This window comes from Equus przewalskii, chromosome 29 (genome assembly GCF_037783145.1).
Source record: "Equus przewalskii isolate Varuska chromosome 29, EquPr2, whole genome shotgun sequence".
NCBI classification, from domain to species: Eukaryota; Metazoa; Chordata; class Mammalia; order Perissodactyla; family Equidae; genus Equus; species Equus przewalskii.
Window position 1 is genome coordinate 14,904,907 of NC_091859.1, and position 12,897 is coordinate 14,917,803.

The 12,897-nt window shown below is 35.1% G+C and overlaps 1 protein-coding gene across 24 annotated transcripts in view; it reads right to left on the bottom strand.

The window, feature by feature from the left end:
* The window catches only part of CEP290 (centrosomal protein 290), an 87,219-nt gene that overhangs the window by 15,045 nt on the left and 59,277 nt on the right, over positions 1-12,897 (bottom strand). For 21 of the 24 annotated variants that reach the window (XM_008527131.2, XM_070600060.1, XM_070600048.1 and 18 more), the window contains 5 exons: positions 11,872-12,093; positions 11,403-11,525; positions 7,108-7,253; positions 6,626-6,781; positions 3,535-3,658 (listed from right to left, as the gene is read on the bottom strand). In XM_008527131.2, the coding sequence (XP_008525353.1) occupies positions 3,535-3,658; positions 6,626-6,781; positions 7,108-7,253; positions 11,403-11,525; positions 11,872-12,093 (771 nt within the window). Of the gene's footprint in view, positions 1-454; positions 3,069-3,534; positions 3,659-6,625; positions 6,782-7,107; positions 7,254-11,203; positions 11,238-11,402; positions 11,526-11,871; positions 12,094-12,897 lie in introns of those variants that run through there. The other 3 variants (XR_011534703.1, XM_070600058.1, XM_070600057.1) reach the window with 3 other exon arrangements.

Genomic DNA, 12,897 nt, shown 5'->3' on the forward strand with positions numbered 1-12,897 from the left:
AGGTCATTAGGATGGGCCCTAATCCAATCACTGGTCTTCTTACACAACAGAAAACTTTGGACACAGAGACATGTACAGAAGGAAGACAACGTAAAGACACAGGGAGAAAAGGGCCATCTACAAGCCAAGGAGAGAGGCCTGGAACAGAGCCTCCCCTCATAGCGTAAAGACAGAGTCAACCCTGCTGATACCTTGATTGGACTTCTGGCTTCCAAAACTATGAGAAGAGACTTCTGTTGTTTAAGCCATCAAACCCGTGGTGCTGTGTTACAGGAGCCCTAGCAGACTAACACACAAGCCTACAAAACAGGTGCTTCCATGCCTTCCTCCTGCCAAAAGCTTTCCTCATTCTTTGAGCAAAAGTAACCACTCCCTCCTCTGAAATCCAGTAACAACAGATTTGAATTTCTCTTGGCATGAATCCACTTTGGGTTACTATTTCCCTTCATTTTTATTTCTCATTCTAAACTATAGGTTATTTGAAAGAGAAATCTGTGCTTGATTACTTTTTCTGTAGAGTGGGTAGAATACCACATACCTCATAAGATTGTTAGAGCATCATGTGAAATAACTTTGTGAGGGCACTCAGCACACCTTTAGTTTTTTCTCCCCCATCCCCTTCTCTCTCTGCTGACTTGAAGGACTATCAAGTAAATAACTCCACAAATTACAATTGTTAAAGTATAATATTATAGAAATGCAATTACTATACATGGCTCTATAACACTGTTTTAATTAGCAGTAGGTTAAATACTTTACATTCTGAAATATTCACCCTTAGGTGAAAAAAAGAGTTAAAAAAAATAATGCTTTCTTACGTAAAATGAAGTAAAAGTAAAGAAATCAGAAAATAGGATACAAAAAAGTAAAGAAATTCTGGACTGACATTTGATTCTAACCTGAGGGCATGTAACAGAACAGTGGCAGAAACATTCCATGTCCACGTGATTTCTATTTGTTTGAGGAAATGCATGTGCATATGAACATATATAGTGGCACACATTTGTTGATGTCTGTAAACTAGGAATATGTCCTTAATTATTCTCTGTCAACATAACCCAAGTACACATTCTGATTCTATTACTATTAGGTTAACTAGGCAAATTAGGCCACTGGCAAGGTCCCTAGGTTTTGCATCTTACAAACGAAGGCAGGAGACAGGATAATTTTTAAGTTCTCTCCAGACATGGAAATCTGTAATTCCCTGTCCCTGAGCTCTTCTGTCTCCCTCACTTTGTCTCTTCTGTCTGTGACAGCTATTTGATTTTAACAAATGATAACCACCTATGAGTACCACTGAATGACAGATATAAAATACATTAAATATCACTTACAGAAGACCATAATTCTCCCTGATGACTGCATATGAATACATTTTTTTAACACAGTTCCCCTCACTAAAATACAGATACAATTATTTATGTAACTGAGTGTGGATCATTTTTTCCTCTTATTCTCAGAAAACAAAACTAAAAGCATTAGTTGAAATTGTCCAAATTTCTGGAAACTAAATTCTAATGAAACTATTCTATGAGAGTAATATAAATAAAATTCTTGTACATAATGAATTTTAGGAGATTTGAAAATTGTTTTACAGAAGAGGAGTCCTGTTAAAAGGTATACACTGCTAGAAATCAAATTCTCAGTGGATGGGAGTTAAACTTAGGGGGACTGGAATATCTGAGGTGGAAAGGATAAAGAAAAAAAGATAAATACTATTTTGATTTCAACCAGCAACAACCTTTTCATATTCTGTACTGCACATAAACCGACCAAAAGTATTGTATACATAGGAAGGTCACAAACGGTAGAGCAGACGTGCATTTAAACCCTGGCTCTGCATCTTCTTGATCACTAGAGATGTTACTTATTCTTCAAGCTTCCCAAGTAAAATAGGAATGATATTCTGCAAAGTACTGTGAAAATTATACCTAAGCACAGAGCCTAACATATTAGGCAGCAATACATGTAAGCTCCCTTTTCTCATCGTAAAGTAGTATCTGTTACAATACATGACAAAAGACCACCAAAGGAAGTTGCTATGCATGTTAGAATGTCACATAGCATCATAACAATTTTTACCGATGTATTCATTGTAGTGAAATTTTACTTGTAGTAAGATTTTACAGCATGCCGAATTAGAAATTTCTAAGGCAAAACAAGCATCTCTAAAGTGCCTTATTTTTGTTATTGTATTATCTAATCTATTACTTTTTAAGTGAGCACCAATGGTAAAAGGTGAGTAGTAAACTGAATAGGAAATGCTTAACCACTAACCTTTTGAAGGAACTAGTCAGATGTTAGAGTTTCAGGAGAAGTTTATTAATAGTTAATATTTTTTACAAATCCTATACAATTTTTTTTCCATTTGCACCATATATGTATACTACTTGCTATAAGAAAACTCAGCTACAAAGAAACAGACTGCCATGTCCTCAAACCTGGGACACTTCATTTCTTCACTGGCCTGGTGCGTCAGTTTCAGAGTTCACCTGTGCATCCTCCTCAGCACACTGAGTCAGTGCAGCAGCAACGGCGGCAGAATCACGGTCCTCCCCGGTAGACTCTTCTGGATCCATGTGGCTGTTGTGACTCACATCTTCAGCTATGTTTCCCTTTCCTTTCTCATTCTTGCCTAGCTCATTCTCTTCCTTATTTTTATGTTCCTGTTTATCATTTTCACAACAGTCTTGATAAATTTTCTCAATTTCAGGATCTGGTTCATTTTCAAAATTGGAGTTAAACTCTGCCAAAGTACCATTATTTGACCTAAATGGACTTGATTCATCGATTGGTCTTACCTCAGATTTATTTAACTCAGTAAAATCCACAATATCTTCTGCTTTGTGTTTTTCTTCATTATTGTAACACTGCAGAATATTTCTAGGTACCTGATGATATAAGTTGTCACTGGCATCTATTCCCTTCCCATTTTTAATTCTGAGCACTGTTATGGGTTTTTTTTTGTTCCTGTGTAAAGTGTTCTTTTTGTGAAAGATATTATGCCTGTATTTATTAACATTGGTAGCAAGGGTAGAAAGCGTAGTTGTGTCACATAACAGGTTCTGCTTGAAGCAGAAGAAAGAGAAGAAACATGAAAATAAGAAAAGGAAAAAAACATATATACACTGTTTTAAAACAAGATACAACAAACAATTCTACACTAATGATTCTTTATAAAGAAAATGCAGAAACACATTACACACATTTGAATGGAAGTAAAGTTATAATATATTTCCCTACTTTATCTAATTGTATAGAAGTTCTTGCCACAGAAAAACTCATGATAACTACATTTAAAACCTCCATAAATCATTTATAATGAAGTTTTACACAAAGTATAAGAATCTTAGGTTTATTTGTTATTATGCAAGAAGGAGCAAAGAAGTTAACAGACATCACTACCTAGTAAAACAGAAGTGGACTTCACTACATTAATATTAATGAGATGGACCTACTGTTTTGAGCCAGACAAAGGTGGACGTTGACTTCACTTTTAAAATTTAAAATAGAAAAACAAAAAGATGTACTTACTGAAGGCCCAGAATACGCATCCTTTGAAAACTGTTTTTCTAAAGTGTGAAGTTTTTCTTGGAGGTATTTATTTTGTAAACGTAAATCTTCTATAACAGAATCTCGAGGAAGAGCTTGATGGGTCCTACGAACAAGAACCACAGACTCTTTGCTATTCAAACTTCTACTTTTCACTGTTTTACTATTAAAATACAGGAATGAAAATATGTATTTATGAACACCACATTTATTTAAATTCTACAAAACTTGCAAACTTCACAAAGAATAAATCAGAACATGAGCATACAATGATCCTCTACACAGGATTCACTTCAGGGCTCCTTTAAATGATGAGTTAGAAAGTGTATTTTGATTTGCAGAAATATATTAACATTTTTAAAGACCATGCATCTATTTATATGGATTGCACAAGATAGCGGAATTAAAATGCCCACTATTTTTAAAAATTACATAATAATTTCATACCATCCATGTGCTTGTCAAGAAGCTCAAGGATTTAAAAAGGCTCTTAGTGGTGCCAATAATCTGTTACTTCAAGTCTACATTTGTCCCCGTGGGCTCCAAGGCCCTGCGTAATCTGGCACGACCACACCTATTCAAACTAATCGTCCAGGAGTCTATCTTTACTTAGGCAAATAAATCCACCCTGAGCCACACGCGAAAGATTCACTCCTGCCACTACGCCTCTGCTAGGGTTCTGCTTTCTTGGAATGTCCTTCCCCCCTTTAACATCTAGATCTGATTCATAAAATTCACAATTCACACTTGAACTGAGATAGAAGACAAGTTCACCCTCTTTTATAGTCTTCTTCAATTACTTCAGCCTACACAGATTAACATTATTAGGGGAAAAAAGAGGAATTAAAAAAATATTAGAAGTTTCCAAAACTAAAATATTTTGATCCTTGTGAAAACTGCAAAGGAGAATAAAAGGGTTTAGTTTTGTTGTGAACATATGTTTGGACCAAGAAAAACAAGAAAGGGAAGGAACCACTGTTGGGACCAGACAGTAACTATAAATAGATGTCAAAAGAAAGAAGAATTCTTTCATCCATTTTTTCTTCTTCATCATGGAAAATTCTGAAGGAATAAAGAAAGAGCGACTTAGAAGGAAAGGATATGGAATGAAGGTTAGATGCTCATGAGTGTTCCTTTTTTGTGTGTCAGGAAGATTGGCCCTGAGCTAACATCTGTTGCCAATCTTCCTCTTTTTGCTTGAGGAAGATTGTCACCAAGCTAACATCTGTGCTAATCTTCCTCCATTTTGTATGTGGGATGCTGCCACAGCATGGCTTGACAAGCAGTGCTAGGTCAGTGTGTGGGATCCAAACCTACAAACCCCAGGCTGCCAAAGTGGAGCGCATGGACTTAACCACTACACCACAGGCTGGCCCCAATGAGTGTTCCTTTAAAAGAGTTCAATTTCATATGTTCCCATTACATTCATACTGACACAACCATAGACATTAATAAAGAAGAACTAGTGGTAATTTTTGAAGACTAATAGAAAGAAAAAGTATCATAAATTTAAGAATAAATTTAAGGATTGTCATATCCAAATATTACAGGTAGGTACCAGACTTTGACAATGATTATTAACATGATTACAGATCGTTTGTAAGCACTTAGAAGAGGAAGTAATAAATTAAGCAAAACTAATCTAAATTCATCTTGGAAGAAATGAGTGAAACAGAAAACTATAAATAGTTTTAATTGTTACTGTTATGACATGATTTTATTTTGCTTAGTATGACCATGACTATATCAGAAGACAGAGCTTGGAAGGAGACAGTAAAACAAAAACGTCTCAGAGGCTCTGCTAAAGAAATGACATGAGAGTTCTGATTCTAGGTAAAATGGAGTAGACACATCCAATCTTGTCTCTCCTAAACGCAAGGAGCAGCTCCTTGAGGACTTTGAAAAGTACATATTTTAAACATTGGGACAGAATACCAGAATCTGAAGTATCAGCAAACAGGTGGTGAACTGAGCTTTTCTTTTCCTCTGGTGTTTCTTGGCTTGAACACAACATTGCTTGAAACATGAAGGTGAGTGTTCATACTGATGGAGAGCTCCGGGGAAGCCTTAAAGTTCTAGCTCGAGTAAGGACAAGGGAACTTACAATACTCACAGAGAATGCAAAAATCCCTCACCACTTTTTTATTCTGTCTGTTCTCTCATGCCCCAACCTTCAAGCAATCCCATGGCAGTGGTGGCAGAGGCTGCCATGGGAGCCCACAGGAGCCAAAATTTTTAGGGAGGAAAATCTCCAATTGGTAGAGCTGTGAGTGGTAAAGGGGTAGGGTGAAAGCAGTCCCTCCCTCGACCCCCTTTCTGCCCTCCTGTTGCTTGCTTAGTTGCAGATGTGTGCACAGTTGCTAAAGTGCACAGTCTAAGAGGGTAACTAAAGCCCCAGATTTGTTCTAAGTTCTGAAAAGAGGAGCCCCAGGGAAACAGAAAGTATCAGGGAGACAGAGAAAGGGGAGAGCTCAAGAAAGAGACCCTATAAAGTTGTTTATGAACTTCTGGGCTCACCCCTCAGCTGTGCATGTAATAGAATTGATCCTAATCAAAATACCAAAGACTCTGAGAACTGAACTAACAGACAGAAGACAGCCCATGTACAAATTGTCAACTGGGAGGTACTCAGGCGGGACAGATCTGAACAGCATTGTAATGGCTTTGAAAACAAAACTGATATAGGAACCACAGCCCACAGAAAGGAGGTTGGTCTACAAATACAATATATAACTATGTACTAGGGGGCTGTGGGAAGAAGAAGAAGAAAAGAAAAAAAAAAAAAGAAAGAAAGAAGGTTGGAACTTGAGGTTGGAACCTGCGAAAACAAACATATCTACGTTTTCCATAGAATTTAACCAAGATCCAGAGTCTCACAAATAATATTCAAAAGTTCACGAACACAATCCATATGATGTGGCATACAAAGAACCAGGAATATCTCAACTCACAAGGGAAAAGATAATCAAGAGAACCCAAGATTAAAATAACAAACATTGGTTGTATCAGTTTCTTTGGGCCAATCAGTTTTCCTTTATTATAATGGACAGCACATTTCCATGTAATAGCTTACCTCATATATGATATGTCATTTTCTAAGTCAAGATTTCTCTTTTTTAATTCTTCCAACTCTTTTTCTGACTCCAAAGCTTGCACTCCCATAACTTGATCAACAGTCATGCCAGTTGCTTTTAGTTTCCTCTGCAAAGTAAGTTTCTCTTTATCAGCTCTGTGGGATTTAATATAAAATCATGAAAATATAACATTCACTGTTTGGCTTGTTCAATTTATTAAACTGCAGCTTACTCACTACAAGACCAATATACAAAAACTGGATCATTCTGTATTTGCTATGAGGTAACACTTCAAAATTATAGAACATTCCATTTATAAATTATTAAAATATATTTAAACAAATCTTAAAAAATGAATCATAAATAATAAATGATAAAACTAGAAAATTTCTCATATTATCAAGTACAATAAAACTATACAAGTTACAGGTCAATTAAAGACTTTAAACATTAATTAGGTTTACATTAAATTTAAACTCACTTGGCAAAAAGATCCTTCAAAGTATTCAACTGCTTTGTTAGAATATAGACTTCTCCCTCTTTCTCTTTTAACTTGTTTCGCATTCCCTCTATTTTGGTTTGCCATTTTTTACCCTCTTCCCACCTAATTAATTCTTCTCTAGTACTCTGTAAAACAGTAACAAATGAGGAAGAAAATTATCAATATTATTTTTAATTTTTTTTTTTGAGATTCAGCAATTACAATTTACTAGAACAATGGTAAACCAATACTTTCTAGAGAATATGTAAATAGGTTCATTTTGCTATCTAACTTCTAGAATCTTTAGGCATGCCTAGCTATTAGCAAAAATGCCCTTCAGTGTAAGCATTCTGTATTCTATACCTCGACAAATGAAATTCTGGGGAATAGTTGAGACTAATGCCAACACCCATATGGTGTCTTAAAATGAAGATTCAAATACAGATGATCATGACTACAGCTAAGCTTCTAACAAAGACTCTACATGCATAAATGACCAACCCAATTTTGTCACCCCATAGCAATCTCCTAGCATTAGAGCTCATTCAAATCTTCAACGCACATTACTTCTCTTGTTCAACAGACACTTCTGTAGTGCTAACCATGTGCAGGTACTACTCTAGGCAATAGGACTAAAAGCAACAAATAAACCAGACAAAATGCCCTATCTTCATGGATATTACAGTCTAGTTTATGTTGATTCGTTGGATGAATTAGGGAAAGGGAGCAAAATATAGACAAAAAACAAGAATGAAAGTATTTTGTAGTAAGTTAGTTGGTGAAAAGTGCTAAAAAGAAGGGCGGGGTCAGGGAAGAGAATTAGGATATTTCAGGGGTAGGTGTCATGTTTTGTTATAATTGAGATAAAATGTCCAAGGAAAGTCTACGTAATGCAGAACAGTCTCTTGTACTGAACAACTTTCAAATGTCCTACCGGACATTCATATAGTTAAAAACTGTTAATGACTGTCTAAGCTAAGAACATATTTCCATTCCACCAAGCAATTTCTTAATGGTTTTACTATATACTGAATTTTCCAGGAAAACAACGGCCTTATAAAAGGAAAGGCTGTAGACATCATTTTGCTGAAAACTGTACCAATAATTGTTTATCATCCTGGAAATCAAATCATAAACACAAAGCCATTGTGACATGTGAGTTGCCAAAACGTTACATTTGTACCAGTCTGCATTTGTAGTTCTGAATTCACATTAATGCTACCTAAAGGTGCAAGCAACATGACTACTTCATTATGTTTTCTAGTGCAGTCACACCAGAACATCCACATGTTGAAATATGAAAAATATATATTTATTACTTTTATAAATTATTTTCCTTTTATGTTTCTCCTTTATGTTTCATTTAGGACATTTATAATGATACTTTTGAAATATTTACGTAGGTATTTTACATTAACCATGAATTTCACTTGGAATAGTAAATCGGGCATTATGAAACTGTATTTACTATAGAAGGGAAGTTTGGGGCTGAAAGAGTTAACCATAGTTTAAAATTAAATGCCCAGTTTCAAGTCAAATGCCCAACTAAGATAAGTTGCCCTATCAAAACTTTCTTCTCTGATACTGGCTAATTTTTTACCTTATTTATTTAGTTCAGCTAATAAGTATCCTTAAAAAAATGTAAAAGCTTTAGTAAGTGTTTGATAGCTATTAACTTTTTTTTCTGAAATGTATACAAGTAATTTTGTGTAATTCCAGAAATGTAAATGTTAGTTGGCAGCATAAGGTGTGTAAGCAAATAATTCTGCAGCACCGAGTGCTTTGTGGGGATTAGACAATTCTATCCCATCTGACATCATCCTCTGAAGTAAGAGTGAGGGAAGCAAGGCTGAAATAATTTAAAAATGAACAGAAAAATAACAAAGGCAACGTCACCAAGGGTCTGCTCTAGACTCGGGGAGAGAAGGGGCGAAGAGAGGATGGGAAGAGAAGTTCTCTTTTCATATTTTCTGTACTAATAAACCTCTTATGCATAGATTTCAGAATAACATTATTGAATTTTAAAATTTTCATTCTTTCAACAAATACTGAGGATCTACTATGTGCCAGGGAGTGTTCTAGGGGCTGCAGATACAACAATAAACAAAACAGGCAAAGTTCCTGCCATTAAAGCTTACAGTCCAAAAGATGAACACACAGACAAGGAAATCTCTAGTACGCCAGAGAGTAATAAATGCTCTGGAGAAAAGCAGCAGCATAAGAAACACAGGAATGCAAGGCATGGTGGTAGGTTTTATTATATAGATAGGCTAAAAACATTGTCTATAGAGAAAAAGGTGTTGAAATTTCACTTATGAAAGCATTCTCTGAGCAAAAAAAAAATTCACAAATTAGAAATGCCCAGCACCATGTAATCTGAAAGAATGTTCTCACTAGATTCCTGAATATAGATTTACTTTTTTACTTGTAGGGAAAGATTTTGTCTGAGCTAACATCTGTTGTCAATCTTCCTCTTTTTTTTCCCTCCCAAAGCCCCAGTGCATGGTTGTATATCCTAGTTGTAAGTCCTTCGAGTTCTTCTACGAGAGTCACCACCACAGCATGGCAACTGACAGACAGGTGGTGTGGTTCAAAGACCAGGATACAAACCTGGGCTACTGAAGCGGTGAAAACACCGCTGTCAGGGCTGGGTCTCCTGAATATATATATATATTTTTTTTTCTTTTTTTTTTTTTTTTGAGGAAGATTAGCTCTGAGCTAATATCTGCCACCAATCCTCCTCTTTTTTTTGCTGAGGAAGACTAGCCCTGAGCTAACATCTGTGGCCATCTTCCTCTATTTTATGTGTGACACCTGCCGCAGCATGGCTTGACAAGTGGTGGGCAGGTCTGCACGCGGGATCTGAACCAGTGAACCCAGCGCTGCTGAAGCAGAACATGCGCACTTAACCACTGTGCCACCAAGCCAGCCCCCTGAATACATATTTTACTATTAGTGTACCCTTCTGTGTTCTCATTTTTTTTCTAGTTAGTAATAATGTCACACACTGGTATGGACTTGATGGCTTGCCAAAGACTTTCACATATTACTTCATTTCACTGTCAAAATAATCTTGAGAAACTAGCAATGCGAACAGTATTATTTCATTTTAAGGAGAAATAAACTGAAGGACAGAAATTAGGAGTCCAGGCAAAGCCACAAGGCTATTGAGGTATTATGACAGGAATCAGGTTAGGAACTGGTATCCAAAGATTAGACCTACGACCAAGCAGGGAGGCAGTGAAGAAAGCAGTCTAGCCAAGTAAGAACATCTTGATCCTGCAGTTTTCACCAGCAAAGCTTCTGATAGCAAGTATGATGCGGCTCCATGCATACAAACGCAAACATTTTAACCAAAATTATACTGACACTGATGAATTTTCATAAGGAAAATATTCTTTGGAATATACTCCATTAAAACATTTTAATCTCATTGCCATTTTCTATTCAGTGCCATGAAAGAGACAATTTTCTTTTCTATTTTTGTGCTATTGAAATTATTTTACAGACATTGAATATTTTCTGGGTAAATTCTCCAACAAAAATTTTTCCTAACCATAGTTCCTCCACTGTAATTTTCTTCAGGGGCAAACATTACTACTAACACCAATATTTCCCAGGTCTTTTTTGATATTTTCAACGCTCCCAAAAGTCTTCAGTTCATTATTTATAACAAATTTAATTATATGTATTTTAGCCAATTTTAGTTTTTCTTTGGGTTGATTAGTTCTATCAGTACTTTTTATTACAAAATAGTTTACTAGTTAACTTGTAAGAAAATTTTAAGCAATTTTTCTCACATTAACAGAATCAACTTATGAGTAGGTGGGTTGATTATGACTTCAAATATATTCCAAATCACTTTGTTTACCCTGAAATAACAGTCCAGTCTACTGAAAGATTAAAAAGGACACATTTGGGTCAAGGTAGAAGACTAGAAATGTCCAGATTTCTTTCCTAAAGGTCAAAAGCATCAATCTATGTAAACAATTACATTGGGGGGAGGTGATAAATACAGTTGGATACGTAAGGTGTGATACTATAATGTCAGGAAGATGACACAGAGATGATGTAGTAATTTCTGAATAAGACTTACATTACAGGTGCCTCCTCAAGTAGATTGTAAATTCCTAAAGGACAGAAACTTGTCTTAGACTTCTCTACATTACTCAGTACCATTTACAGTATGTATTAGGTCCTACAATTGGCAGAGTGTACCACCTGTTCATCAATTATGTATTCAACCTAGTCTATCACTACCTTAAATATATTAATCAGTATGTTTCTTCACATACCTTTTCTTTCATAGGCTTTATTTCTGCCTCATCCATCTTTCTTTCCAGCTGGCTTTCTAGCTTTTTAATTTTCTTTTGGAGTTCTTCAATTAAACTTTGTTTATTATCTATCAGAGATTTGCCCTGAAAAATAAGATGTATTTTTACAAGTTAAAAAGTATCAAACAAAACACACAAAAATATTCCAATTACAGACACTTCCTGAACCTAGAGCTAACCATACTTCCTAAATGACACTATTGATATATAACATGGTAGTTGTTGCTGCATTTTAATAAAATATGCTACTCTAGAACCAAAAATACAATGGAGGGCACTGAAAAAATTAGCTACATTAACAAAGTGGTTTGAAAGCTAGTTTCAGCAAATATTATAGACAAAATTAAAAAGTAGGAATAAATTACTACCTATATATTATAAAAGACAATCTATCAGGCAGAGACATTATCATAATTTAATACAAAATTACCTGTAATCCATTTGTTAGTCTTTTAATTTGCCTTTTCAGTTCATCATTCTCTTGATCAATCTCACCCTTCTCTCTAAGCATTTTATTATAGGCTTTTTGTTTTTTTTGCAGTTCATTGGTTAAGTCATTCAAATTATCAGTTAGTGAGCTTTCTCTGCTTTTACTTGTTTTAAGAGCTTCTTTTAATTTTGAGAGATTTTCACTTAAATCCTCAACTTGCGACTAATACAAGATAAAGAAAGGTTTAATTCATGACTCTTCAAGTATCAATGACAAAAGCAAAATAAACAGAAAGTATACCATAAAAGTTTCAATCTAAGTTTTTAAGTACACAAGGAAAAAAAATAACCACTAAATACATACATTTTCCATTTTCATTTCAAATGGACCAAAACTATTTTGAGGAAAAAAACAAAACAAAACATGAAGAAACAGCCTAAAGCAATTCATTTTCAGCAAACACCCAGAAACAAAATTTTACCAAATAAGCAAATGTTTCATTATGATTAAATTAATTAAAGAAACAAGTACATATCAATGTACACAGCAATATTATAAATACCATGAAGCATAAGAGTGGCATAAAAAAAATCAGACTTCAAGTAGTTTCTAATTTACTTTGTAAAGACAGGACATGAAAGGGTAACTTGTAATAGTAGACAGTACAGATAAGCCACGAGAGAGGTCCTAGCTGTCCTACATAGTAACAGTGATGGGAATACTTGAACTTAACACACGTTTTGTTGAATAAATTATTACAGGCCAAAAAGCATTACTAATAACACTAATTGGAAAGTAGTAGTAGTACAATGCAGTTAGAAGAAAAACATTAAGTGTCCTTAGGGAAGGTGGAAGGGGAAGGCTTCAAGCAAAAGGACCTGAAGAATGTGAAGAATTCAGAGAAGATGACTTTTCAGGCAAAGAGAAAAATACTGAAAAAGAGATCAAGAAAGGGCCATTCCTGTTCATATTTTTATTTACTTAATGGGTTTTTACTGTCAGCTATGCTCATAATCTTGATAGGTA